At 42.3% G+C, this 25,320-nt stretch overlaps 1 protein-coding gene across 3 annotated transcripts in view; it reads left to right on the top strand.

Moving 5' to 3' along the window:
* The first annotated feature begins 1,323 nt into the window (after positions 1 to 1,323).
* The window catches only part of Cd80 (CD80 molecule), a 29,846-nt gene continuing 5,849 nt past the window's right edge, over positions 1,324 to 25,320 (top strand). For 2 of the 3 annotated variants that reach the window (XR_012447956.1, XM_074073221.1), the window contains exons 1-6: positions 1,324 to 1,445; positions 2,801 to 3,119; positions 15,551 to 15,868; positions 18,246 to 18,530; positions 23,145 to 23,249; positions 24,500 to 24,593. Coding sequence is in view for 2 of the 3 variants with exons in the window: in XM_074073221.1 (XP_073929322.1) it covers positions 3,020 to 3,119; positions 15,551 to 15,868; positions 18,246 to 18,530; positions 23,145 to 23,249; positions 24,500 to 24,591 (900 nt within the window). In the remaining variant the exon portion in view is untranslated. The remainder of the gene's footprint in view (positions 1,446 to 2,800; positions 3,120 to 15,550; positions 15,869 to 18,245; positions 18,531 to 23,144; positions 23,250 to 24,499; positions 24,594 to 25,320) is intronic. The other variant, XM_020176530.2, reaches the window with a different exon arrangement.

Genomic DNA, 25,320 nt, shown 5'->3' with positions numbered 1-25,320 from the left:
GGGCGGGAGCAGGAAAGTTTTCTACAGATGTTTCTACATCATACTTACCATGCTCACCAAACTCATGCACTATATCTATCATTTTCTTTTCTTTCCCTCTCTAAATTTAACTTTCTTCTTCCACAAATTCACTTTAGAAGGAAAACTATTGTATCTCTAACAGATCAGTTACCCTCTCTTAGCCTGGATTCTTGGCTAAGCTAGAGACAAAAGTCTGAGTGAAACTGCTTATTTGGAAGCTTGAGTCCAGTGGAGTAGGATGAGGAAGTGAGGCAGGGAAGGAGGGGAAACCAGTATATGTCTTGCCAAGTTGGCCTCTGCTAAAGGCAATGTGTGCTCCATTCCATTGGGACCTTCTGGGGAGCCTCGTGAAATGTCTCTCAGAACATTCCACCTGAGAGACAAAAGGGAAGAAGCAGTTATCTATCCACTTCCAGCCTCCTTTGGTCAAGGGTAACCCTGAGGACAATGACTTCCCCACACTCCTGGATTCTACATGTTTGAGTGCAGAACTTCCAAGGGTATCTCCAGCCAAGACAATAGAGGAGCTCTGGGAGGGGCCATAAGCAGACTGTGAAAAATGCAGGCCCTGGCAAGATGCTGTCCTGTTCTACCTATGTAAACAGGTTCACCCGTCCCATGTGGTCAGCTGCTTACCCATGGGTCCTCCCAAATTCTACACAGAGGGGCACAGGGATGTCAGGCTGGTTGGAGATAGTGGTAGTGGGGGAATTAAAACCTTTCTTATCCCATTCCTTGGAGCTACCATCCTGATCAACCAAGGCACACTCATCTGTCTAATACACTCCAATATGGCTGCCAGGAGCCCACTCTGTGAGGATGGTGGGGATGGGGGACCATGGAAACGCAGTTTAGGGTGGTCTAGTGAGCTGAACACTCTTCAAAAAGTGTCCACTACATATGGACCCCTTCAGGGTTCTCACAATGGCTAGGAAGGCATAACTGAGTGTAAAAACAAAACTTAAGACCAGTGAGAAACAGCCAGTCCATAAAGCTCACACACCATCCCCCCAACAAAGCTGGTGATTGACCCTTTTTCTACTCGGTGTCTTTCCTACTCTCCCTATCTCAAGGCAGTTTGTTAGTTGGTGCATGGTGGTGAAGGAAAGCTGCTGGGTGACTTGCCTGGGCTACAACCTCTCAGTTGGTAACAGAGAAGAGCCAAGCAGAGGGAGCTTCCTCAAGCCAGTGCCCTTAATAACACTGCCTAGCCCTGCACTGATGGAAGTATTTCTGAGTGAACTCAACTCCTCTACCAAGTAAGGGAAGTTGGGAGGGGAAATACCACTTCTCTGATTCTTCACTCATAGAAATACTGAGAGTCTTGTCATTACTCTTCAGACAGCAAGACGTGAACAGCTCAGAAGCAGGAGTCATCTTTTGGTTTTTAACACAAAAGCAAAAGAGGAAATTTTCTTCAGCAAGTAAGTACATTTATTATGATTTTACTCTGGGATAGCTTGATAGAACTAGTTACCATCAACCTGACTGCCATCATGACTGCCTCCAGGACCCACACGACTTGCCCTCGGAGGAACCTTCTGAAGCCTCCTCTTCCCAAAGGAGGTTGTAGCTTTCCAACATTGTTAGAGTACCACCATAATTGTAGCCTAAGCCGGGCACCAGTGGCTCACGCCTTCAATCCTAGCTACTCAGGAGAAAGCAATCAGGAGGATCATGGTTTGAAGCCAGCCCGGGAAAACAGTTTGCAAGACCCCATCTGGGAAAAAAACCTTTCACAAAAAAATGCTGGTGGAATGGCTCAAGGGTATAGGCCTTGAGTTTAAACCCCAGTAACATGTACACACGCAAAAAGAATTGTGGTCATTATTTCTGAATTTCCTACATGGTAGCAAATACTTTGTAGGCTGAATTTGAGTTTTTCAAATCAATAAAAATCTGGGTAAGACCCTCCAAGCTAACCCTGGTTAAAATAGATCAGAAACTGGCCCTGGGGTGGCTCCCAAAAAGGAGACCCACACATATCTGGTCAGCACTGGGCTGTGTCACGGAGCAGCCTGAGGGGGTGATGGTGGAGCACAGCATTCTTATTCATTTCTCAGGTTTAATGTGTTTACTGGAAAAAAATGCAGCCTCTTCACATTAAACTATATAATACAACTAAGTAACGTTCACAATTTGCCTTTTCTTTCCTCCCTTTTTCCTGGTCGAATTCTCTGTTGATTGAGACCCTCTACCCCTTTAGTTATTTGAGTAAGAGTTATTTAAGAACTGAGACACTTATTTTCCTATGTTAATACGTAGAGGAAGTTGTTTCACAACTTCCTTTCTGCCTTGGACAAATATACTCTCAATGACGGCTCTGTGTTTCTTGGTATGGCTTTCGTGGGTTGGGTAACTGATATCGAAGGTCCTTGGAGTTCTCTGTGGGTTTTTTGTTTTGTTTTGTTTGCTTTTGAGACAGAATCTTGCTATGTAACTCAGATTCCTGAACCCAAGTGATCCTCCTGCCTCAGCCTCCCAAGTGCTAGGATACAGGGGAGAGGCTGTGAATTCTCTGTGCTTCTGACAAAGCCATACCAGTTAAGCTGAGAGCCATTTCACTGAAGAGCTGTGACTGGTTCTTGAAATAGGACCAGGCAAGGTCACCTCTTCTCAGAGTTCTGCTCACCTTTGCTTTTTCCTCATGGCCATAACCTACCTGGTTTAAAGATTACTCAAGAACTCTCACTCATTTTCAGATTAGTAATTAGAGAGTTTTTCAATGCATATAAGCAGACTGTCCTTCCTGGGTGACTTTTACTGTTTTCTTTTTCAGGTTGTGACAATAAATCAACTTTTGGAGACCCAGGAACACTATCCAATCTCTCACCAGTGTGTTTTGGAACAATTGCCAGAGGACCCTGTACGTGGAATAATTGATTTGTCTTCTGCCCCCTCCTGGTGTGTATCACCGGACTTTTCTGTTATTTTGTTCCATCCCCTTTTCTGTGCTTAGGAGGTGCCTGTGTCCTCCTTCATCTAAGCAGCTGAAGCCATGGTTCACACACTGAGACGGGAAATACCACCACCCAGGTGTCCCCACCTCTGGCTCTTTCAGTTCTTGGTGCTGGTTGGGCTGTTTTACATCTCTTCAGGTAAGCAACTTTCAGGAACTTAACTGAGTTCTGACCTACAACCTCTGGGGTTTAGAAAAATGGCGCTGTTCTCTGTGCTGCCTCCTCCTGTAACCTTGTGAACTTGAAGGGACCTTCAGGATGTTCATTGCTAAGAAAGCTGTGTCCAAAGAGGTTAAAGGACCTACTTATGGTCACACAACTAGTTAGTGGCCAGGCGAATCCAAGAATCCAGACTTTAAAGGAAGGGGTGGCATCAGCACTGTTTTAACAAAACCAGAAAGCTTATTCTGAAGGACAGCTTAGAGCTGGGGCCTCTTCTGGGAACGCTAGATGCTCATCTACGTGTGATGTGCTGAGGGTGTTGGCCTTGAGGTCTGGTTTCCAAACTCCATCTCTGTGATACAGTTTACCTATTGTGTTCTGCTTTGGGTGCTGACACCTTTTGTCAACACTGGCATCTCAGGTTAAATGGTATCAGATTTAGTGCCCGATTATGTTTTCAGTTACTTCTAATGACTATGTAAGTATTTCATATGTGTCCTCTAAAGAGTATTTTGACTTCAGGGGTTTTTGTTCCAGCGTAGGTGGTCTTAAGGGCACTGGACTTGGGATACTGTAAAGCAGAGTGGGGTTCATCCTGGCGGTAGGAGGGTTCTCACTTTTTTGCTTTTTTTTATTATTTTATTTTTTGCAGTACTTGGGATCAAAGCCAGGGCCTTGTGCAGCTAGGCAGTGCTCTACCACTTGAGCTATGCCCCTAGCCCATTTTGCTTTAGTTATTTTTCACATAGGTTCTCATGCTTTTGCCTGGGGCCAGCCTCCAACCTTGATCCTCCCACCTCTGTCTCATAGAGCTGGAATTACAAGTGGCATCACCATGTCCAGCCCTTGGATTTTGACTTTTTTTAAAGCCAGAAAACAAAATATGTGCTTTCTGTGGAGCAGCATACCTCCTGGCTTCTCACAAATGAAGAGGAAGCTTGGGTGCCAGCATAATTTGTCCGTCTGCAAAGATCTGACTGTTGAGAATACTGACTTAAAGCTGCTCACCTAAAGTACTGCCCAGAATGTCTGTGACAGGGAGGGAGAAAGAAGAGTAGCTGGGGGCACATAGATGACCTGCTACAATGGTGCTAGTTTTAAGTTTTCTATCCTGAGTGATACAACTTGCTATTTCACACTGTTGCAGAACCAAGAGAACCGTGGTCTAAGTTTCCCAGTCAACACATCCGATTTCATGCATATTTGATGGTCATATTACATTTCCAACAATTGCAAGTTAGTGTTTTTCTGGAAAGATGGGAAAGCATGCCCAAAGTAGACTCTTCTGGAGAAACTGAATAATGAGCTTAAAAAATCAGAAATGGTAGAAAGGGTGCAGGATACTAAAAAAAAAGAAAACTGAGACTTGATAATTGTACCAGGAAAATTAGAACCAGAGGGAAACTGAAGGAGATGGGCTTTGAGCTAAAGAAAGTGTTTAGGAAAACACCTTGTTCTACAACTTCAGATTTTACTATTGCTGAGTCAATAAACCGATTCGAGCCTCTAAGATTTGAACATACCATTATCCCCTCACCCTTGTACCAGGTAAACCATAGAAGTTGAGCCTGGTATTTCTGCCCTCCAACAGGTCAGCCTATATTAATTGCAGAAGGCAAAAGCAACTCACATAGAACAATCCGAGAGTAGTAAAGTGCTGGGTCCTGACTGTAAAAGTCTAGGATTTGGGAAAGGAAGGACAGGGTGGGCTGGAGCAGCTGGAGGAACAGGCTTGATGCAGGTGAATGGGAATCCCCGAGGTGAAGAACACTTATGCAAGCATTCAACATTTTTCATCATTTAATTCAACAAGTAATATGCAGCTCCTATATACAGCACACTTTTCTTGGTCCTTGGGACAAATTGTGAGCAAAATGGATGAGGTTTCTGGTCATTGGGAGGAAAAAAAAAAAGTAATCCAAGGACTGGAGGTGTGCCTCAAGTGGCAGAGTGCCTGCCTCGCAAGCGTGAAGCTCTGCGTTCAAACCTCAATCCCAACAACAACAACAAAAAACCCTACAGACCTTTCAAGGCAGGATAGAGGCACTGTCAGAGGAAGTATTGTCCTCCCTATGAAGAAGAGACAGAGACCAAGGACAGTGGAGGAGCAGGTTTGGACTGGGAGGGAACCTGGCCCAGAATCCCCAGGGCTTGTCTGCCATGGTCAGGAATGTGAATGGGATTCCCAAAGCCCTGGGAGGCCATGAAAGGTTTTAGGCAGCGGTGGTATGGTCTGCCTCAGTACTGGATATACTTTAACTATGCATACTAGTCTCCTGGGAGATTGTTCAACTGCAGTTTCTAGCACAGGGGATTTTTTTAGAGAACTGAAACTATTTTGCATAATATTATAGTGATGGATATGTCATAAATTTTTAAAACCTATAGAACATACACCACCAAGAGTATACTCGAAGTAAACGATGGGCTTTGGGTGATAATGATGCATCAACATAGCCTTATCAGGCTGAAGCATTGTGCAGGGTGTTGATAGTAGGGGAGGCTATGAATATGGGAGGAGGGGGGAGGTCCTAAGGGAATCCTCTACATTTGTCCACTCATTTCTTCTGGGATCCTAAAACCACTCTGAAAGGCCTTTTTTAAAATTTGATTTTAAATGCTGTTTCTACTTAAGTGGGTCTTGGATGGGGCCCAAGATTCTGCATTTCTAATAAGGATTCAGGTGATGCTGAGGTAGCTGGACCAAACATGTCTAGTCTGAGCAGTGAGTCTGTAAATAACACTTAAAAAAAACAACTGGAGCTGCTGAAGTATAAGCAGTGGCTGATGGGGCAACCACAATAAGTGTGCAAAACCTACCAGGAGGCTGTGTTAGTAGCAATAATGTCTTTAACAAAAAGAATGGAGCCAGAGGGACGTGGACAGATGGAGATGCACACGTGAAACTGATGAGGATTTTCTAGACTGGAGCGTAGATGTGAATGGTCCACGGTCATGGAAGACAAGGTTGAGTAAACAGAGTGGAGTAAGATTAAAGAGGGCTCTGTTTCAGGGCAGGACTGTGTCACACTGAGTCCTCGTGTCCAGCCCTGGGTCAGGAAGCCATGCCACGGCAGGAGTGCTTCCCCTCCCTAATCATTGACAGCCAGGGCTGGGGATCCTTTTTCCTGCATGAGATGGGACCCAGCCAGGCTCCTTTCCACCACCTCCACCCACCCAAATTGTGGACACTGTCTCTGGAGGAAGAAACACCTGACTGTGTGCTGCAGAAACTGGTGGCTATGAGGTAGCAGTCAGAGGAACAACATGAATGGCTCTTCCTTCAGAGCCAGGTCCTTTCAGGAAGGCTCAGCTCTAAGGGTGTGGAAAGACCTCCCGACAGGAGCCAATCAGGGATGTAGGCGAACCATTGCAGAGAACACTGGGAGATAAAGAGAAGGCCCCAAAGTGGCACCACTAACAGAACATTCTCCACACCCATGCTGCTTTCAGAGTGCTGCTGTCCAAGGGCTCCCACGAGGAACTAGCTTTGCCATCATTACCCTGATAACAACTGTTTAAGTCCTTGCACACTTTAAGGATATGAATATTTAGAGCTGGGTGTGGTGGCTCATGCCTACAATGTGTGGCATTAGCTTGTGTGGGAGCAGAGATCAGAAGGATCATGGTTCGAGGTCAGCCTTGTCAAAACTTCTGTGAGACCCCCACATCTTAACCAGTGGCTGGGCGTGGTGGTGCACGCCTGTTATCTCAGCTATTCAGTGAAGCACAAATAGGAGGATCACAGTCCAAGCTAGCCTGAGCATAAAGCAAGGCCGTATCTCAAAAATAACCAATGCAAAAAGGGCTGATAGAGCAGCTCAAGTGGTAGAGAGCCTGCTTAGCAAGTGGTAATCCCCAGCACTGCTGAGTTCAACCCCCAGTACTGCTAATAATAATAATAATAATAATAATAATAATAAATAATAGCTGGGTCTAAATATGAGGAAAAGTTCAGAGCAATATAAAATCCAGGTGACAAGTCTCAAATCTGCTGCCTGCTGCGGGGCACATACATTTTACCTTCCTTGTGTTGCTGGCATCCAGGCCAGGCTGACACTGGTCCTGTTGGTGCTGGTTCACTTATTTGAAAGCTTAGGAGAAGTGTCCCAAAATGTCACTTCCACAAGAAAGGGATGCACAAATGTCAATGGTAAAATCTCCAAGTGGTGGGATAGTAGGTAGTGTTCATGCTTTGTTCTTTCTTTCATTCCTTCTAAGTTTAATGTGTTTTTTATAGTTTGGGGAAATGTATATTTAACAAACACACTTATGTAATGGATGTCCCATCACTTAGAGGATTTTAAGAAGCTGTTCCCAGTTCTTATTTCCCTTCTTCATGGAGACATGGTGACAATGTACTCAGTCCCCTACCCAGGGGCTCAGCTGCCAAGGTGTCCTCGCTACCTCTTATTGTGGTTCAAACAACCCCAAGGGGCACTGTGGTACAGTCACTGATTTTTGCCTATATGGAGGAACAAGGGAAGAACCAAGCTGGGTTCCTGTAAATTGTTTTAGCTATACTTTAAATGATTTTACTATTTTTATTGTATCTCCCAGTTTTCCCTGAATGTTTTGCAATGGCATGTCATAAAATTCCACTTTCAATGTAAAACATGTTATGAAACCATCACCCCTATCTAATTCCAGAACACTTCTACCACCCCAAAAAGGGACCCTGTACTCCTTAACAGTGATGCCCCATGTCTTCCTCCCCTCATTTCTTGGTAACCACTAATCTACTTTCCATTTCTACAAATTTGCCTATTCTGGACATTTCTTATAAATGGAGTCACATAATATGTGGTGTTTTGGGTCTGGCTTCTTTCTCCTTTTTAAATGTTTTTTTGGCGGCAGTGGGGTTTGAACTCAGGGACTCGCACTTGCTAGGCAGGCACTCTACCATTTGAGCCACTCCGCCAGCCCTGGCTTCTTTCTCTTTAGCATTCTGTCCTCAAGGCTCATCCATGTTGTGGATACATATAGAACTTTATTTGTCTTTATATGTCTTTATTCTGCTGTAGATTGAGCACTTGAGAGGTGCATTATTTATCTAAAATTAGTGGTCTTTACAAGTTTGAAGAGAAATGTCAGGGCAGGAAGCTATAGAGTGGCAGCATCTATAGCTCCCCTATAGCACTGGGGAGGAAGGTACTGACCAATAGCTTCCTTTGCTGGGAGAAGGGGGCAGTTAGCCAACAGGAGTTGAAGTGATCAGGGCAGGAAAGTGGCAAAGGGATAAGGAAAGGCAGGGGGCTAACACCACTGAGTGTCCCCAGTGTGCCATACAGGTGGGTGGTATATGCACATTCACCAGGAGAGGTGAATAGAGCTGCCTCCTAGCTCTGCTTTCTCTCTCTCTCTCTCTCTCTCTCTCTCTCTCTCTCTCTCTCTCTCTCTCTCCTCATAATCTCTGTCTCTGTCTGACTGCTGCTGGGTAGAAGTGGGCACTTCACACAGCTGTGGGCACTTCACTCAGACCACAGGTCAGACATTCACTATGGCCCCATGGAAAATCTGTAGAACACCTACAGTTAGCAAAGCCCTTTGCATCTGGTGTCCTGGGATCACTGTGATAATTATGGGAAGTAGGAAGGCAGTGCTCCCACTTTGCAGAAATGACACCTAAGACTCAAAGTGGTCAAGCCATTTGCTTTAATCCACAGTGGATGGAGCCACACTTCATCCCCTGAGTCATGCATTCGGCAAGTGCTTACTGAGTACTTACTGGGCACTCATCTAGACACTGCAGATGTGGAAATAAACAAAATAGGCAAAGCCCTATCCTCGTGCCTACTGGATACTTAGATAAGAGAGGTATATAGATGTGCAAATATATATCCCACACAAATATGCATCAGCTGGAGACAAGTTTGAAGAGAAATACCAGGGCAGGAAGCTATAGAGTTGCAGTGCTGATAGCATCCAGGAGGAGGGTACTGTTGGATGAAAGAATTCAGAGAAGGCCTCTCTGACAAGGGGGCTCCAGACAGCCCTGAGAGAAGTAACCCTTCTCTGGGTATGGCTCAAGTGGTAGAGCCCCTGCCTAGCAAGCACAAGGCCCTGAGTTCAAACCCCAGTGCCACCAGAAAAGAAGAAAAAAGAAGTGAGCCCTGGCCATGTGGCCCTCTGGGGTGGACTTCTGGGGAAGACACTGGCTCCTCTAATGTCCCTGGCACTATAAGGTGGTCAGTGTGTCCTTTGACTCCTCACTGCTCGCTCTGTCTGTAGTTTTGCAATAGTCATTTGTAAAATGGTGTTTTATGCAGTCACACTGAGGTTTCAGGGACCCAATTCCTCCAAGTCAAGATAAAACCCTTCAAGGCTGTTTCAGGGCCTTCTTGTCACTCTACACTCAGCGCAGTCCTTGACAGTGGGAGCCAGGTTCCTGTGGGAATTTCCAAATTGCCCGGAAGACTTTTGGTTCCTCTTTTCGGTCTGGTTCTTCCTCACCACCAGTGTCTGGTGACAAAAGGACATCAGAAGGAATGGGGGCCAGCCCATTGACGGCATGCCATGACCTTTAGAGAGACACCCACGCTGCTCCTCAGATGGCTGGACAAAAACTCCTTAGGAACCATCATTGAAATTAGATGGCTTTGCTTTCAGTTGTGGTTTCTTCTTTGCATCATCTCATGCCAAAATAAGTCAGAAATATTGGATTCTTTTGGGGTAGGAGCTAGCAGTTCTGGCAAAAAAAACAACAACAACAAAAAAACCCACCCTATTATTTGGGGTCCCAGATGAGTGAACTGCTTTGTGTCATGGCGTTTGGTCCACAGAAAGACTAAAGTCCTATATATCTGACATGACCCCTGAATGAGATAAAAGGAACCAGAGGGCAGGATTTGGGACAGGCAGAGGAAGAGAGAAAAGAGGAATTTCTTACAGAAGACCTGCTGCGTCCCTGGGACTCTTCATCTACATCCCTGAATTAAAGCTCACAGTGAGGGTGAAGAAGTAGGTGTCACACCCATTTTACAGATGGGAAAACAGATTATTCAGCAAATGACGGGGCTGGGGCTAGAATCCAAGTCAAAGAGAATGCACAGTCCACAGCCCTTCTACATGTCATTTTACTCTCCTGTATCCCTAAGCGTGTCCAGGATGAGCTTGACCTTCAGCTATTATAGATTCACTATGTAGCATGCTCTCCCCAAGGTTTTCTTTTTACTTTATGCTCTTCCAGTGTATCCCCAAAAGTAGGGGCTGGATGTTCATCATGATTGCCAAAAGACATGCCTGGTATTGTTATTTCTTACCTCATGTGGCTGTGCAAATATCCACCATCATAAAATCCCCTCCCTAACTGCTGTGGGGGAGCCAAGTACAGGTTGATGGAGGCCTGAGAATGGCTGGTGAGATGGGAAGGTGCTAGTGCCCAGTGATCCTGCTTTCTAGGAAGCCAGAGAGCCAGGCAATGAGGCCCTACACACAGGCCTTTTCAAGGGCATATGAGTGGCTCTGGGGCCACTTGGCAAAGAAGATGCAGGCTCATTGTGAGCTTGGGCCTTAGAGGACATTGCTTTTAGGTCCTGTACAATGTAAAAGAGTGACCATAGTTCTGAACCAAAACTTGGGCGTCTAGTCTGATAAGGAATTTTGTACTACGGATGACTGCGAGGACCTAACAAACACATGGACTTGAGACGCTGAAATGTTGGTGTTTCTAGGATATTCTGATAAGGCAATAGATAGAATATTTCAAATGGAACCCTCTTGGCAAATCCAAGCTGTAGGGCACCGGCATCATGGATTGCAGCAGCCAAGAGAGGACAGGACAGAGGATCCACATGGGTAGGTGCAGAGGGTAGAAACAGTCCAGAAGTGTACCTGTGCCTTGGCTGCTGACGAGGGAGTCATTTCAGTCTGGAAAGAAAGGGACTCTTTTTTTAAAGCAAAGAGCTTGGTGGTGGGGCAGTGTCAGCTTACTTATTCTGGAATTGAGGCCTAAAACTGGGGAAAGCAATAAACAGAGAGTGACCCTAAATGCCTGGGCAGAAAGCAATGGATGTGGAAGACTGGAGCAGCATCCCTTCCTCAGCTTAGTTTCCTCATCTGGAACAGAAGCTACCAAACAAACAATTCCCGAGTCCTTCCTGAGCCCTTAACTGTGGCTTCCACACATTGCTCAACCTGCCTTGGCACTTATATCCCTGTCCCCTTGACAATACTGGGGTTTCAACACAATTATTAAGGCACTCTATCACTTGGCCTATGCCTTTACTTTGTTTCAGATAGAGTCTTCCTTTTGTCCAGGCTGGCCTCAGACCTCAATCCTCCTACCTCTACCTCCTGAGTAGCTGAGAACACAGATGTACACCACCACACTTAACTTGTGTTTGAGATAGGGTCTTGCTAACTTTTTGCCTGGCCATTCCTCGAACATTATCCTCCTATTTCTACCTCCCAAGTAACTGGGATTGCAAGCATGAGCCACCACACTTGGCTATATATGGTCCCCTTAAAGTCTATCTGCCTTCTGATGGGATACCGGATGTTCCCTCTGGTTGTGTGTCCCTATCCTTGTCCCTGACTCCTTGCCCTGCGAGTGTTTGGCTGTGTACATAAGACGGGTAGAAGCCTTTCTATACTTTGGAATGTTTGGGATGTGTCATCATGTGGAGATGCAGGCAAAGGAAAGAGTCTGGTAATTCTTTGTAGGTGACATCACCACTCTCTGGGGTGCTGGACTGAATAACATATGAGTAGAAAAATAAGGCAATTTGTTTATCAATAGAGTCAGTATGCTTCCAAGGTGTGAGGTGGCTGCTGACTTCCTAATCTGTGTAAATAGAAGACTTACATAAAGGAGTGAAAGCTGGTTACACACAGATGTCTGGAATCGTGCACTTGGTGGCCCTTGCTCTCTCAAACCAGACCGTGGGTGGGAGAGCAAGGGCTCTCAAAACCCTATCAGTAACAGATAGGTGACAAACTTACAAGAGAACTGTCTGAGAGAGAACAACTGTCCTCACATAGCTACAGGTCTTGTCCCACAACAAAATGAGATGTATCTTGTAAGGCAAGTGGAAGCTGGAGGGAAACAGACTTCAACTCAAAGCAAAGAAAATGGAATTAGTCTGAGAAGGTAATAAATTCTTCCTGCCTTGGAAAAAAATCAATGGGATTCATATTCAGTGAATGCCTAGGCACTGAATTATATACCTGCCATAAATCATCCCACTTAAATCTCATAATAATCAGTGGGAAGATTGGAGTTCAGAGAGGTTAAGTAAGTTACCTAAGGTCGCACAGTGACTGTGGAGTTTATCAAATACCAAAAAGCCTGTGTTCTTTCCACACCGACATGCCAAGAGCCCTCTAGGCAGGAATCTTAGCAGAGGACACTTAAGATTGTCATTAAACTCTTATTCAGCCTTGAGAGCTTCAAATTCTAAGGTGCTAAGTTATTAGATGAAGGCTGTGCCAAACCAGTAAAGTCCCAAGGGATCAAGTGTCTTTAGCTCATCTAAGCTGCATAAAATCTATCCTTACATTCTCCCAAGGTTAAAAACAGTTCTACATTTTAGGCAGTGAGGGCTCATGTTATTTGTTTTGTGGTAGTGGAAGTGGAACCCTGGGCCTTGTGTATTCTAGGCAAGTGTTAAACTGCATCCCCAGCCTCAATCCTGCATTTTAAATGAATGTCTCTTTATGTGCAGACATGCATGTGTCATTGTACCACATGTGATTGGGAGACAGGGGCTGTGGAAGGAATGAAAGGGAAAAGGCAATGGTTAGGCCACTGCCTTTGGTTAGGCCTTTTTTTTTTGAGCCATGATCTCAAATGTAGCCCAGGCTGGCCTGAAACTCTTGATCCTCCTGGCTCAGCCTGCCCAGTGGTAGGATTATAAGTATGCATCAGGCTGTAGAAGGCCTCTTTGTTATCTCTGTTGCCTGGTCACTTGCTTAGGAACCCATGAATAAGGATGATCACATTGTCTAGTTAAAATATGGACCTCTTGCTTTCTCCCTTCTCCCTCCCCAGCTCCCTCATGACTGCAGAATCATAGGTATATGGAGTCTTATGCTTACCTACACTGACAGGCTTCCTGAACCTCTCCAAGTTTCAGTTACCTCATCTGTAAAGAATTGCAGTACTACCTCATGGGGCCTTTGGGCAAGTCAATGAAATTGCACTGGGTCCCATCCATTGCGCCACTGTGGGGAAAGCGAAAAAGAAGAGTATGGTATTGTTATTGAAAACCAGTCCCCTGGCACAATGCCTGTTCACAAATAAGGAGATCATGGTTTTGAGGAAAAGGAAAGAAGGTTTATTATTCATCAGATGAAGAGGACAGGAAGAGTCAACCTCTCAAAGCTCTGTTGTCCCATTTCTGAAAGAAAATGTCTACTTTTTAAAGGGGAGTTCAGGGATTCTGCTTGAGCATGTGACCAAGGCTGTGTCCCAGAATAGATGTTGGTCATGGTTCTGTAGGTGCCCTGGAGCCACATCTCCAAAGCTGTATGTCTTGGCTGACAGGTTGACTTCTCTGGTGGTCAGAGAGAGAGAAAGAGTAGAAGGCTGCCTGGTTTAGTTGAAGAGTAAAAGGGTTAACATTGGGCTTTCCAGAATCTAGAAATAAGAGGGAAAAATGTCAGCTCGATTAATCAGCAGAGTAAATTGGCCAGCATGCAAGCTGGCTACACCAAAAGTTTTTCCCTTTTATAACCCCAATTACATTTTCCCCACTGTCCATTTATTCTTTCCATTTCTATGGAAAAGAGGCATTGCAATCCTGTAACTGCTTCCTGCCTTTAGTATTTAGAGGTCCAAGTAAGGAGTCAGTGCCCCTAGCAAAAGCAGCTGTTAAGTCCCCCATTACAATATGCACAGTAATCCAACATAGGGCCACTAGGCAGAGACCCGCAGGCACTCTGACCTCCACCATTGCTCTCTCCAGTGTCTTGGTCAGGAATGACTTCTCCTTAGGGTGGCATAATGTTAGGCAAATCAAATAAGAAGTGACCTGAATTCAAATCCCAGTAGCACAAAAGAAAAAAAGAATTAATAATAGGACTAAAAATTGCCTGGTTTGAGAGAACACTCATACTGATCCTAAATCCTGCTTGCCACTGGAAAACCCTCAAGAAAAAGTAGGGGGGTGGATTATATTTATAATGCTCAGTTCATGAGTCTGATTTCAGTGTCCATCTTAGTTATTTTAGAAACCAAGTTTATTTTTCATTCAATTGCATTTCGTTTTCTAAACAGTGACTTCCAAACCCTTTAAAAAGCACAGAGGGGCAACCTCTATGGAAAATATTGTAGAGGTCTCTCCAAAAGTTAAAAATAAAAGCTATCATATGGTCCAGCAATTACACTTTGGGTACACATCAAAAAGAATTGAAAACAGTGATAAAGAGACATTTGCATACTCCTGTCATAGTGGAACTATTCACAATAAATGCCCAAGAGATGGAGCAGCACAAACGCCTGTTGACAGGATGGAGTAGCAAAAGTGTGGAATCTGTATGCAGTGAGATAGTATTCATTATTGTTATTGTCAGATCATTTCATTGAATTTTTGTTCTTTTTTTGTAGTACTGGGGGTTGAACTCAGGGCGTCGCTTTCCATAGAGAGGTGCTTTACTGTTTGAGCCCTGTAGCCCTTGTCTTATCATTTTAATTCCTTAGAAAGAAAGGCAATCTTACCACAGGATGCAATATGAATAACCTTGATGCACTGTCCTAATAATGATAATAAGCGAATCACAAAACAACAAATATTGGATGTTTCCACTTACATAAGGCAACTAATAAGTCGAATTCATAGAAACAGAATGGTGGTTACAGGGGAAGGAGGGGATGGAAAGGGGGTATTTCTGTTTCATGGGTTCAGAATTTCAGATCTGCAGGATGAAAAGCTCTGGAAATCTGTTTCACAACAATGTGAGTATAAAGCACTTTGAACCATACACTCAAAAATGGTCCAGCTGGGCATGGTGGCACATGCCTGTAATTCAAGCACTTGGGAGGCTGAGGCAGGAGGATCATGAGTTCAAGGACAGCCTTGGCTGCATAGCAAGACTCTGTCTAATAAAAAGGTCAAGACGGGAAATTTTATGTTACATGGGATTTTTTTTTTTAAGCAATACTGAGATTTTAACTCGAAGTCTTACACTTGCTAGGCAGGTACTCTATCAATTGAGCCATGTCCCAGCCCATATGGGATTTGTTTTTATCACAGTAAAAATAATGCATGAAACTTACTATTTTTTATAATTAATATACATTAATTAAAAAATAATGGAAAAAAAGCATTAGGAACCAAAAAGAATCACTCTAGATTCTCTCACTATGTTTAGTCACTAGATAAAACAGCCTGAGTCTGTTGCTGCCTGCTCATGCAGGAGTTTATATTTAATTAAAATAAAATCTTGTCCTGTTTGCCGGTCCTTAGGCCTGGAACAGGTGTCCAAAGCAGTGAAAGAAATGGCAACACTGTCCTGTGGTTATAACATCTCTGTTGCTGAGTTGACAAAATGTCGGATCTACTGGCAAAAGGACCACAAAATGGTGATGAGTATCATATCTGGGACAGTCACAATATGGCCTGAATATAAGAACCGGACCATCCCTGACATCGATAATAACCTCTCCCTTGTGATCCTGGCCCTGAATCTGTCAGACAAGGGCACATATACCTGTGTCGTGCAGAAGATTGACAACGGGTCCTACAAGCGGGAACATCTGATTTCAGTGATGCTATCCATCAGAGGTTGGTGGGATTTCCTGATTTACTGATAGTTTCTTAATGTCCTTAAAGAACGTCTATTGGTGTACTGAACTTTTTTTGGCAGTCCTGGGGGTTGAACTCAGAGTTTTGCTCTCGCAAAGAGGGCTGTATCTCACTTCATTTCTTAGGGGCAGGTCTCTCCAGTTTTACCAAAAGCCTAATTGATTTCTCAATACAGAAATGTCTATTAATGTGCATTTCTTATCCTTCCACATCCCAAGTTTGTGGCAATCATCTGGGCACTGTGATGAACTGACTGTCTTCTGAATCACCGAGGACATCCTTGATTTGACTTAGCTATGCTATGAACTTTACTTGAGCCAGCAATTATACCTGGGAACCCATACTGGGAAGATCAAAGAGCAAGACAGGCATAAATATTTTTTAGGCAGTATTTGAAAGTCTACTGCTGGGGCTATTTTACTACCAGGTGCTAATATTCTCAAAACAAATGTACTTATTATGTGTTTGAAGCTTTCACTAAGAGTCACCCCTGCAAAGTTCGATGTTAGGTGACTGAGTCATGCCTATCACAGGGAAGACAACTAATTCCCTAATCAAAGCCCTATTTATTATTCCCCTGAAGGATGAGCATTTCTCATTTTGAATCAGAAGGAGCCTTCCTTTTTTTTTTATCTTTTATTTTTATGGCAGCACTGGAGTTAGAACTCTGGACTATTTATCTTATAGGATAAATGAATGAGTAGAAAATAATAATGTCAACTAAAAATGGCTAGAAACATGTCATACTTCGTTTAAGAACAAGGTCCATTAAAAAAATGACTTCACCTCTAATTAAGTCCAAGTTTTTCCCTTCCCTGACTACTACACACTTGTCACGACTTTCTCCTTCCCTCATTTTTCCCATTGCCACTAGGCAGTCCTGAAAACATTCCCCTGGCAAACTGATTTAAGTGAGGGGAACTATTTAAGTTAAGCTGTCGCCTAACTTCCTGTGTCCAGCTCTGGGCTAAGTGATTTATATTAATGATTCCTACAGCCTTGGAAGGCAGGTGTTTAACTCAGACTTAACAGTAGTTAAATAATTGGCCCAAGGTCATAAGGCAAAACTGGGTTTAAGACCTGCTTTTGGTGACCACTGTGCCATATGATCCTTGTGGGACTCAGACTTCTGAGACGGAAGTGTAGGGGGTTTGAATTTGTATATTCATGATGAGAAGTTAAAAAAATTCTTTAAATCTAAATCAGTGAGGAAGCGGTTAGGGGAGGTTCTCTTGTGTTTTCTGCAGTCATTTCCCTACACCACTTTAGTGTAGTTTAGTATCTTACTGGGGGTCAAATACACCAAAGAAAGAGTACCTGGAGTATCTTGGAGAAATGCTGGGAGGCTCCTCTGTCCCTTGAAGACATATAGATAGCAAGGTGTCCCATAAACTGTTATGATTGCCGTAACAAGCTCCATATTGTACAGTGTGGACATAGGTTTAGCTGAGTAAGAGACTGCTTTTTAAGAAGCACAGAAATGTGAAACATGAATTTTGGGTAATGATTACCTCAGGTGTTGGGAAACAGAGGGACAGGAAGGACAAGTATGTAGTAGTAAGCTCCTGTTAGTTTTCTGATTCTCAAGTTGTAGTGTGGCTTCACCCACACCCCTTACTGTTTGTCAGATAAATAGATAAAAGAGAAGAGAGCTGCTTGTGTGCCTCAAATATCAGCAAGGAAGGAAGGAAAGGAAGAGGACAGCAAGGTCAAGCTCTGGTGTCACAGAAGTTTGAATGAAAATCCCACTCCTGCCACTTACTGGTTATAAATTCTCTAAATCCCAGTTTGATGATTTATAAAATGGAAATGGCATTAGGTTAAATCATATGAAATGAGTGATATTCACCCTTTTCAATCTGATTACATTGCCCAGGCTGGCTCTGAATTTGTGGGTGCAAGCAATCCTCCCACCTGAGTCTCCTGAGTAGCTGACACTATAGATGTGTGCCACCACACCTGGCTTGATTTTTGATTGTTTTTTATCTACATCCAACCTCCTAGGGTTCTTGTAAAGACAAAGTAAGATAATTTCCAGATCTAAGAAGAGCCTAATAAATATTGCCTATTATTTTCTTCTTCTCCTTTTGTAATGGCAAGTACCATTCAACATTTACAGGGACCTACTTCTTTCTCTGTGTCCTTCTATTTCCATTAAAAGTGCTAAAGAATTGATACAACCAATTCAAATCAAAGTCTTTGGATTATATATAACAATATTTTATGAGGAGTTTCAAATTATATTTCATTTTATCATTCTTATTAAAGCTAGATACTTAATTTAAAAATGTGAACCCACACATACAGATATACAGAAAGGTAACCATATGTAAATGTGTCCTTGTTCTTTCTTCAGCTGACTTCCCTGTCCCCAATATCACTGAATTGAAGGAACCATCTCCTTTTAATGTTAAGAGAATAAAATGCTCAACCGCTGGCGGTTTTCCAAAGCCTCACATCTCCTGGTGGGAAAATGGAGAAGAATTAAATACTGTCAACACAACCATTTCCCAAAATCCTGAAACTGAGCTGTACACTGTTAGTAGTGAACTGGAATTCAATGTGACAAGCAACCACAGCTTATTGTGTTTGGTCAAGTATGGAAACTCCAATGTGTCACAGACATTCACCTGGAAAAAACGTAAGCAACTTTGTCCTGGGGGATGTCTACTGTATAGACTATGGGAAGAAAATAACTCAGCCAGACACATTTTAGAAGTGAATTCACTGACTTTGATAGCAATACGTCATTAGGGTCACTAAATAAGGTGTAATGATAATGTTACTGGACTAATTTTATTTTGTTTGTTTTATTGAGACGGTCTTACGATATAGTCCAGGCTGACCTCAAACTCTTCATCTGCTTGCCACAGTCTCCCAAGTGCATCCACTAATTTTATTTTCTTTCAGTAAATATTCTAAAATGTACTTACATAGTAACTGCTATACATCAAGTAATCATCTTGGCAATTTATTGTCATAATATTGTTTTCGTTGAAAGCAGTAAAAATCATCCTTTTTGTAATTTTCCTAATGTGACTTTCACTCTTTCTTTTAGGGAGTTCCATGTTACTAAATAATTGTGTTTTTTTCTGGTTGTACTGCAGTTTGTGCTCAGGACCTCATGCTTGCTAGGCAGGTGGTCTACCTCCTGAGCTGCACCCCCAGCTCCTTTTGCTTTAGTTACTTTTTCAATTAGGGTCTGGCATTTATGCCCTAGCCAGCCTGGACCACTATCCTCCTAGTTATGCTTCTGTCATAAATAGAGATAACAGGCACGCACCACCATGCCTAGCTTTTATTGTTGAGATGGGTCTCACGAATTTTTTGCCTGGACTGGCCTTGAATTGTGATCCTCCAATCTCTGCTTCCTGAGTAGGTAGGAATATAGGCACAAGCTACCATGCCTTGTTCAAATAGTTGTCTTTAAAGAATGAATGTGCTTTTTAAGAACTTCTGGAACATTTGCCTAGCATTCACAAGGTCCTAGGTTGATCCCCAGCACTGCAAAAAACAAACAAAAAAGCAAGCAAGCAAACAAAGTGAAAACTCTACTGGTTCATTCAGAACCAAGTTTAGTAAAGAAAGTAAGTGATGAACTGTTTGAGAAAAATATCTGAAAATAAGATGTCATTTTTGAGCCAATACTTTTACCTTACAGATAGTAAATGTATAGAACTGTCCCTGAGAGATGAAATCATCTGAAAATATAAAATGAACAAGTTGGGTTTATATAAATAAATGCATGTTAACCCATAGTAAGTTACCACAGAGAACTCAGATATTTGAATTACATGTATGGCTAACCTCACCCTCACTCCCCTGACCCCATCCCCAAAGATACACTTTGGGTCTGCATAGTAAGAAACAACACGCAGAGTATGATTTTAGTGGTACATAAGCACATAGTGTGAGATACAGTCTGACTTAGGTCTTCCTCTTGTTTCTGCTTGTCATTAGGAGATATTTTAGATGATTTACTGGTTCACTCCAGTCTGATTTATTATAGGTCTTTCAGGCTTGAAGTGGATTCTTTTTTTTTTTTTTTTTTGTGCTACCTGGGTTTGAATTCAGAGCCTCATGTTTGCTCTATCATTTGACCCACTCCCCTCTCCCGCCCCAGACTTTTTTTTAAATTTCTTTTTTGAAATAAGGACTCTATGTAACACACCTGGCTTCAAACTGCTATGTAGCCCAGGCTGGCTTCTAACTCTCGATCCTCCTGCCTCAGCCAGCCTCCCAAATACTTGATTACAGATATGCACCACCATGCCTGACTTGAGGTGGAGTCTTTAACTACTTTTCTCAATAGGTAATGAGAAAATTTCTTGGGAAAATTAGTTCTAATATATACCACATTTTGACATGGTTTTCTTAATATTCCAAATAAATCTCTCTCAATCTTTTTTTTTCTTTTTCTTTTTTTTTTTGGCAGTATTAAGGTCTAGACTCAGGGTCTTATACTTGCTAAGTAGGTATTCTACCACTTGAGCCATATCCCTCAATCATCTTTTATGTATTTTAAAAACGAATTTTGAATCATATAGTAAAGATAGTTTATTAATTCAGTATCTATTTTTACCTTATACATATATCATTATTTAACTAATTTCATATTATTCTAAAAATAGGGATTAATCAATAATAGTAGCTTAAATTATATTTTACTTTGGACATATTTATATTTGGAATATGAGTATAGATGACATTCTAGGACAAAGATTGTGAATTTTTTTGTGGAAAGAGCCAATAGTAAGTATTTTAGACTTTGTAGCCCTTTTGTTTGCCACAGTCTCTGTGGCAACAGCTCAATTTGCTGTTGTAAAACAAAAGCAGCCATGCATAAGACATCAATGAACAATGGCTGTGTTCTAATAGTATTTATTTATTTATTCTTTTGCAGTGCTGGCCATCAAAACTGGAGCCTCAAGCAAGCTAGGCAAGTTGCCTGCCACTGTGCTAAATCCCTAGCCTAGAGCCTTATTTTTAAAATTAGGTGGTCAGCCAGGTTTTGACCAAGCACTGATTTTTTGCCACCTTATAGTTTTTGTCTTTGTGGTTGCAGAGTTTTAGAGGGTAAATACTTCAAACATCACTAATTGAACTTCTGGCATCATTTGGAGTAAGAATCAAAAAAGCAAATAATCCAATAGTGGGTAGTTGAGGGCTGGTGACACAAATATATGTTAGGTGTATGGTTCACAGAAGAAATGTTATAAATTAATGTGAGTAAAGCTTTGCTATATAAATATTTCATCTGAGAAAAAAGCAAATTTAGTAATTACTCAGATTGGGTAAATGATTGTTTTTGTCATGCATGACAACCGTGGATAAACTGGAAAGAGGTAAATGAGGGAGCCCCACTCATGGTATCTAATGGGCTCATGGCAGTACCTTTACAGCTGTATACTTTGGATTCTGGCTTTGGTCCTGTGATGCATTAACAGATTTGTAATAGGTACTGCAATAGAGTCAGTTGGCAGCTACTGGTTCCTTCTTCTCTCATACACACATCACATCACCATTCTAGGCTGAAAGAGGCTTACAAGTGGGTGTGAAGTGACCTCTGAGAGAAGCTAGGAGTGAGGACGGCTTCAGATTCAAGAATAATAGCAAGGGCCTTTTGTTATTTTGTTTGTTTTTCTTGTCTATAGAAGACCAACCTTGGCCATCACTTGATGTCTCCTTGCAATCTGGTATTTTAGAAAACAAGAAACTAACTGTAAATAGGTATGCTACCATCAGATAGGCATTTTGGAATGATTACTGTAACAACAAAGTGTAGGAATTATTATACTCTATCATATTTCAGGCAAAGAGACCTTTTGGAGGCTACATGATAGGAGATGAGAACAATCCAAACTAAGGCAGTTGCTGCAGGAGATTTGGGGAAAAGCAATCAGCACCAGAGATATTCTGAATATAGTATAAAAAGTACATGGGAGCCTACTGGGAAATGAGCACAAAGAAAATACTCTTATTTGAGTGACTAATCATGTCATTTGCTGCAATGCTGAATACAGGTGGTAGATGTGCTTTGGAAAGAACATAATGAGTTCAGTTTTAATTATGCAGAAAGCTGGACTCTAACAATCTAGTCAGTTTCTGGAGCTATAAAATATGGACCTCAGAATGAGATCAGAAATAGGATATGTGAATTTAAAAATCAGATGACATTTCAAGTCCCGTATAGGTGTGGATAAGATCACCAGGGAGGACCATGGGAACAGCAATATTTAAAGGGACAAGAAGAGGAAGAAGGGACTGAAAAGAAAGCTGAGTGCAACAAGCAGAAATGGAAGGATGTGGTGTCACAGACGCCAAGGAGAAGGTGCCCAGTGGACTTTTGAGAAGGTCAAAAACTACCCACTAAGCTTGGTAAACAAAAAAATGAAAAACAATACGTTCATAAATTATTTATAAGCCATTCCAGAGAAATCAGAAGAGGATGAGCTCCTAATGTTCCTTTTGATTTATGTCCCTGCCCTTTCTCCAGATGTTGTCACTAACTATTCCTCAAAGAGGATGAAAATAAAATGGTGTAGTTTCTGCTTCTGATCAGGAGAGACAGATGGCAGTACCATATCCACTTAGCTCTTTGTCCTTCCCACCCATGTAGCGCTGGAACTATAGCAGAAGCTAGCCTGCAGAGCTCTCTTCCACAGTGTCCTACCTAATGCCAAGCCCTACCCATTATTAGCTGCTTCTTCTAGACTTCCAGAAGCTTAAGGCTGAATGGTGAACAGGCAGCAAACACAAAATGATTCTTGGAACCCTAGGCAGCTAGTGTGTGTGTGCGTGTGTGTGTGTGTGTGTGTGTGTGTGGAGAACATGCTAAAAGGAAGAGGGAGAGCATAATAAAGCTAGTGAAGGAGACACAGGTATATCTGGAACATGACATCTGCTCATTGTTAGTGGCAAGACCTAGTAATACCAGCTATAGAAATGAGCTGTGAAGACAAGATGGCTTTTCAAATATCTCCTTCAAATCTTTCTTACGTCAACTGAACTCAATAAATGCAAAAGTTCAAGTTGTCTTTTTTCATATTCAGGATCTGACATCTGAGTATTAGTTGCCCATACTACATGTCTGACTGAAGAATTATGCAAGAAAAATACTAACAGCTGTATATTGGTGAGCTGGCCAGGTAAAGAAGTGAAAGACCCTCTGCAGGTGCAGACAGAAGAGGCATGGAACAGGAACCAGGCAGTAGGAAGCACACTACAGCTGATACTGTTCTTTTCCCCTCCACAGCCACGTCAGCACCTCTGGATAATCAGGCCCTGTCCTGGGGCTGGCTCTGTTTCTATATCGTAATCCCAGTAGCTTTCGTGATCACTGTAGTATTCCTCTGTAAAAGTAAGTACACCTTTCTATCATCACGATCTTAATTCCTAGAATCCCAGAATCCATTGTTGTGTTTCATTATCTCTGACATTTCAGCTTCTTCTCATGCTTGCAGCAAGTCTCTAGCACCCTTAGTGTCTCCTTGACTTGTCTCAGCAAGTTCTGTTCATTCCCTGGACAAATATTCCTTGCACCCCTACTACATGCCTGCTACAATCCTAGGCCCTGGAGTCACAAAGACAAGAAGTCAACGCCATTAAGAAACATTCTAGTTTAGTCCTTTTGTTTTCCCTTAACTCAGTATTTACTCGGAGACATGGAGGTTTGCTAACTGATTTGAAAACCTCTTTGATACTAACTGATATTCTAATCTTTTGCTTGGAATTGGAAGAGAAGCAGAATGTCAAGTTTGGGGGGCAAGAATCATTTTCTTGGAGGAGGCCAAGATCAGTAATAAAGTTAATAAGCTACCTGGTCACAAGTGGTTTTACAAATTCTCAATTCTTCAGAACTCATTTTTGGATGAAAGATGAGGGTAGTTGATGAAAAAAAGAGATATCTAGAATATTTTACTCTATGGATTTAAATTTTTGTCCTTAGACATATCCTGCCCTCAATCTCTTTGATTAAATAAAGAGGAACTTCTAGGTCAGAAGTATGGCTGAAATCTCCACGAAGGAGTTCTGACTCTTCTTGGAGTCAGAGAAATCATGTACCCCAAGCTAAGAAAATCAGAAGACCAACATCTGCTAATTTCCCATCCTTCAAGCACACATGTGTGTACACACACAATGTCAAAGCTCAGCAAAGTCACTAGACACTATGCTATGAGGAACTCACACCATGGGCAGGAAAATGAGTCTAGGGAGCTCAAGGTGATTTTTAATACAAAACTATCCAGCCTTGTCCTCTAGTTCAGATCTTACCATTGTCAGCACTATTATTCTTGACAGTTGGGGCCAGAGAAGTCTTTTAGAGTGCTGTTCTGAGCAAGATAAGATATTTAGCAGTTTGCCTATCCTCTACTCACTAAATGCCAGTAACAGGCCATTCCCCAATTATGACAACCAAAAAATGTCTCTAACTACTACCAAATGTCCCCTGGAGGAAGGCTGGAAATCCCCCTGGTTTGAGGGGGTCTAAAACTGTTTAGAAGGCTTATAGAAATATATAGGCACTGTTGAAGGGAGACTCACCTATCATTTTTATTGCTCATGCTTGTCTCCATGAACTTACTTTATTGCTCATTTCTTTCCTCTAAGAACTGAGAAGATGGAGTGAAGCAAGGGTGGAAATGAGAAGGCCACGCAGTATCTACCAAGGACCTGCAGAAGCACAAGAACAGACTGTCTGAAGGTAGCCTCCTTTGGTTCTTCTCTACCAATGTGGGATACATGGTGTCATGTGGATCACAAGGCATAGTCTTTCTTCCTTTCAGTACCAAATTTGAATTCTTTCACCTATTGTGTCACCTTCTCAAAAACTTCATTCAGATTACTCTAAGCAGATGCAGGATACTTGGCACCCTTCTGCTCTCTCCTTACATACAATTTGCTCTTTTCCATCTCTTCTTGTGCTGTGCTATTCTGCCATCTTGAAATGGCCTCTTGTCAGTCAATTCAAAATCTTTCATTATAAAACACTGATTTGAGTTCATCTTGAAGCAATATTCCTGGGATAACTTCTTATTCTGGTTACTCATTTTCTCCTACCTCTCTCATTAGTGACGGACACTGTACTAACACAGTAACACTTGTTCTGATTTCTCTGCCTCTTACTTCCAGACCCATCATTGAGCCAAATTTCATAAAGAATTATTCTGTTGTGTCATTTTCCCATTCAAAAACTCAGAAGAGACCCCAGAACCTACAGGAAAAGCTTAAAAACTTTAGCCTTCTACATTCCAGCTGATCTCTTCTGTTTAAGCCTCTTCAGTTCTCCTCTCTCTATGGTTTGTCCCGTGGTCCAGTCACTTCTCATGAACACACTAGATTCCAGTGACGGAAGTCCAAGGTTTTAGATTTGGTCTCACTGACTCTACATACAATGGAGTAATTACTATCTGGAGTCTAGAATGTTCTTC

Source organism: Castor canadensis, chromosome 5 (assembly GCF_047511655.1).
Source record: "Castor canadensis chromosome 5, mCasCan1.hap1v2, whole genome shotgun sequence".
Classification (NCBI taxonomy): Eukaryota; Metazoa; Chordata; class Mammalia; order Rodentia; family Castoridae; genus Castor; species Castor canadensis.
Note: the sequence above shows the minus strand (reverse complement) of the source record. Positions and strands in the feature narration are given on the sequence as shown.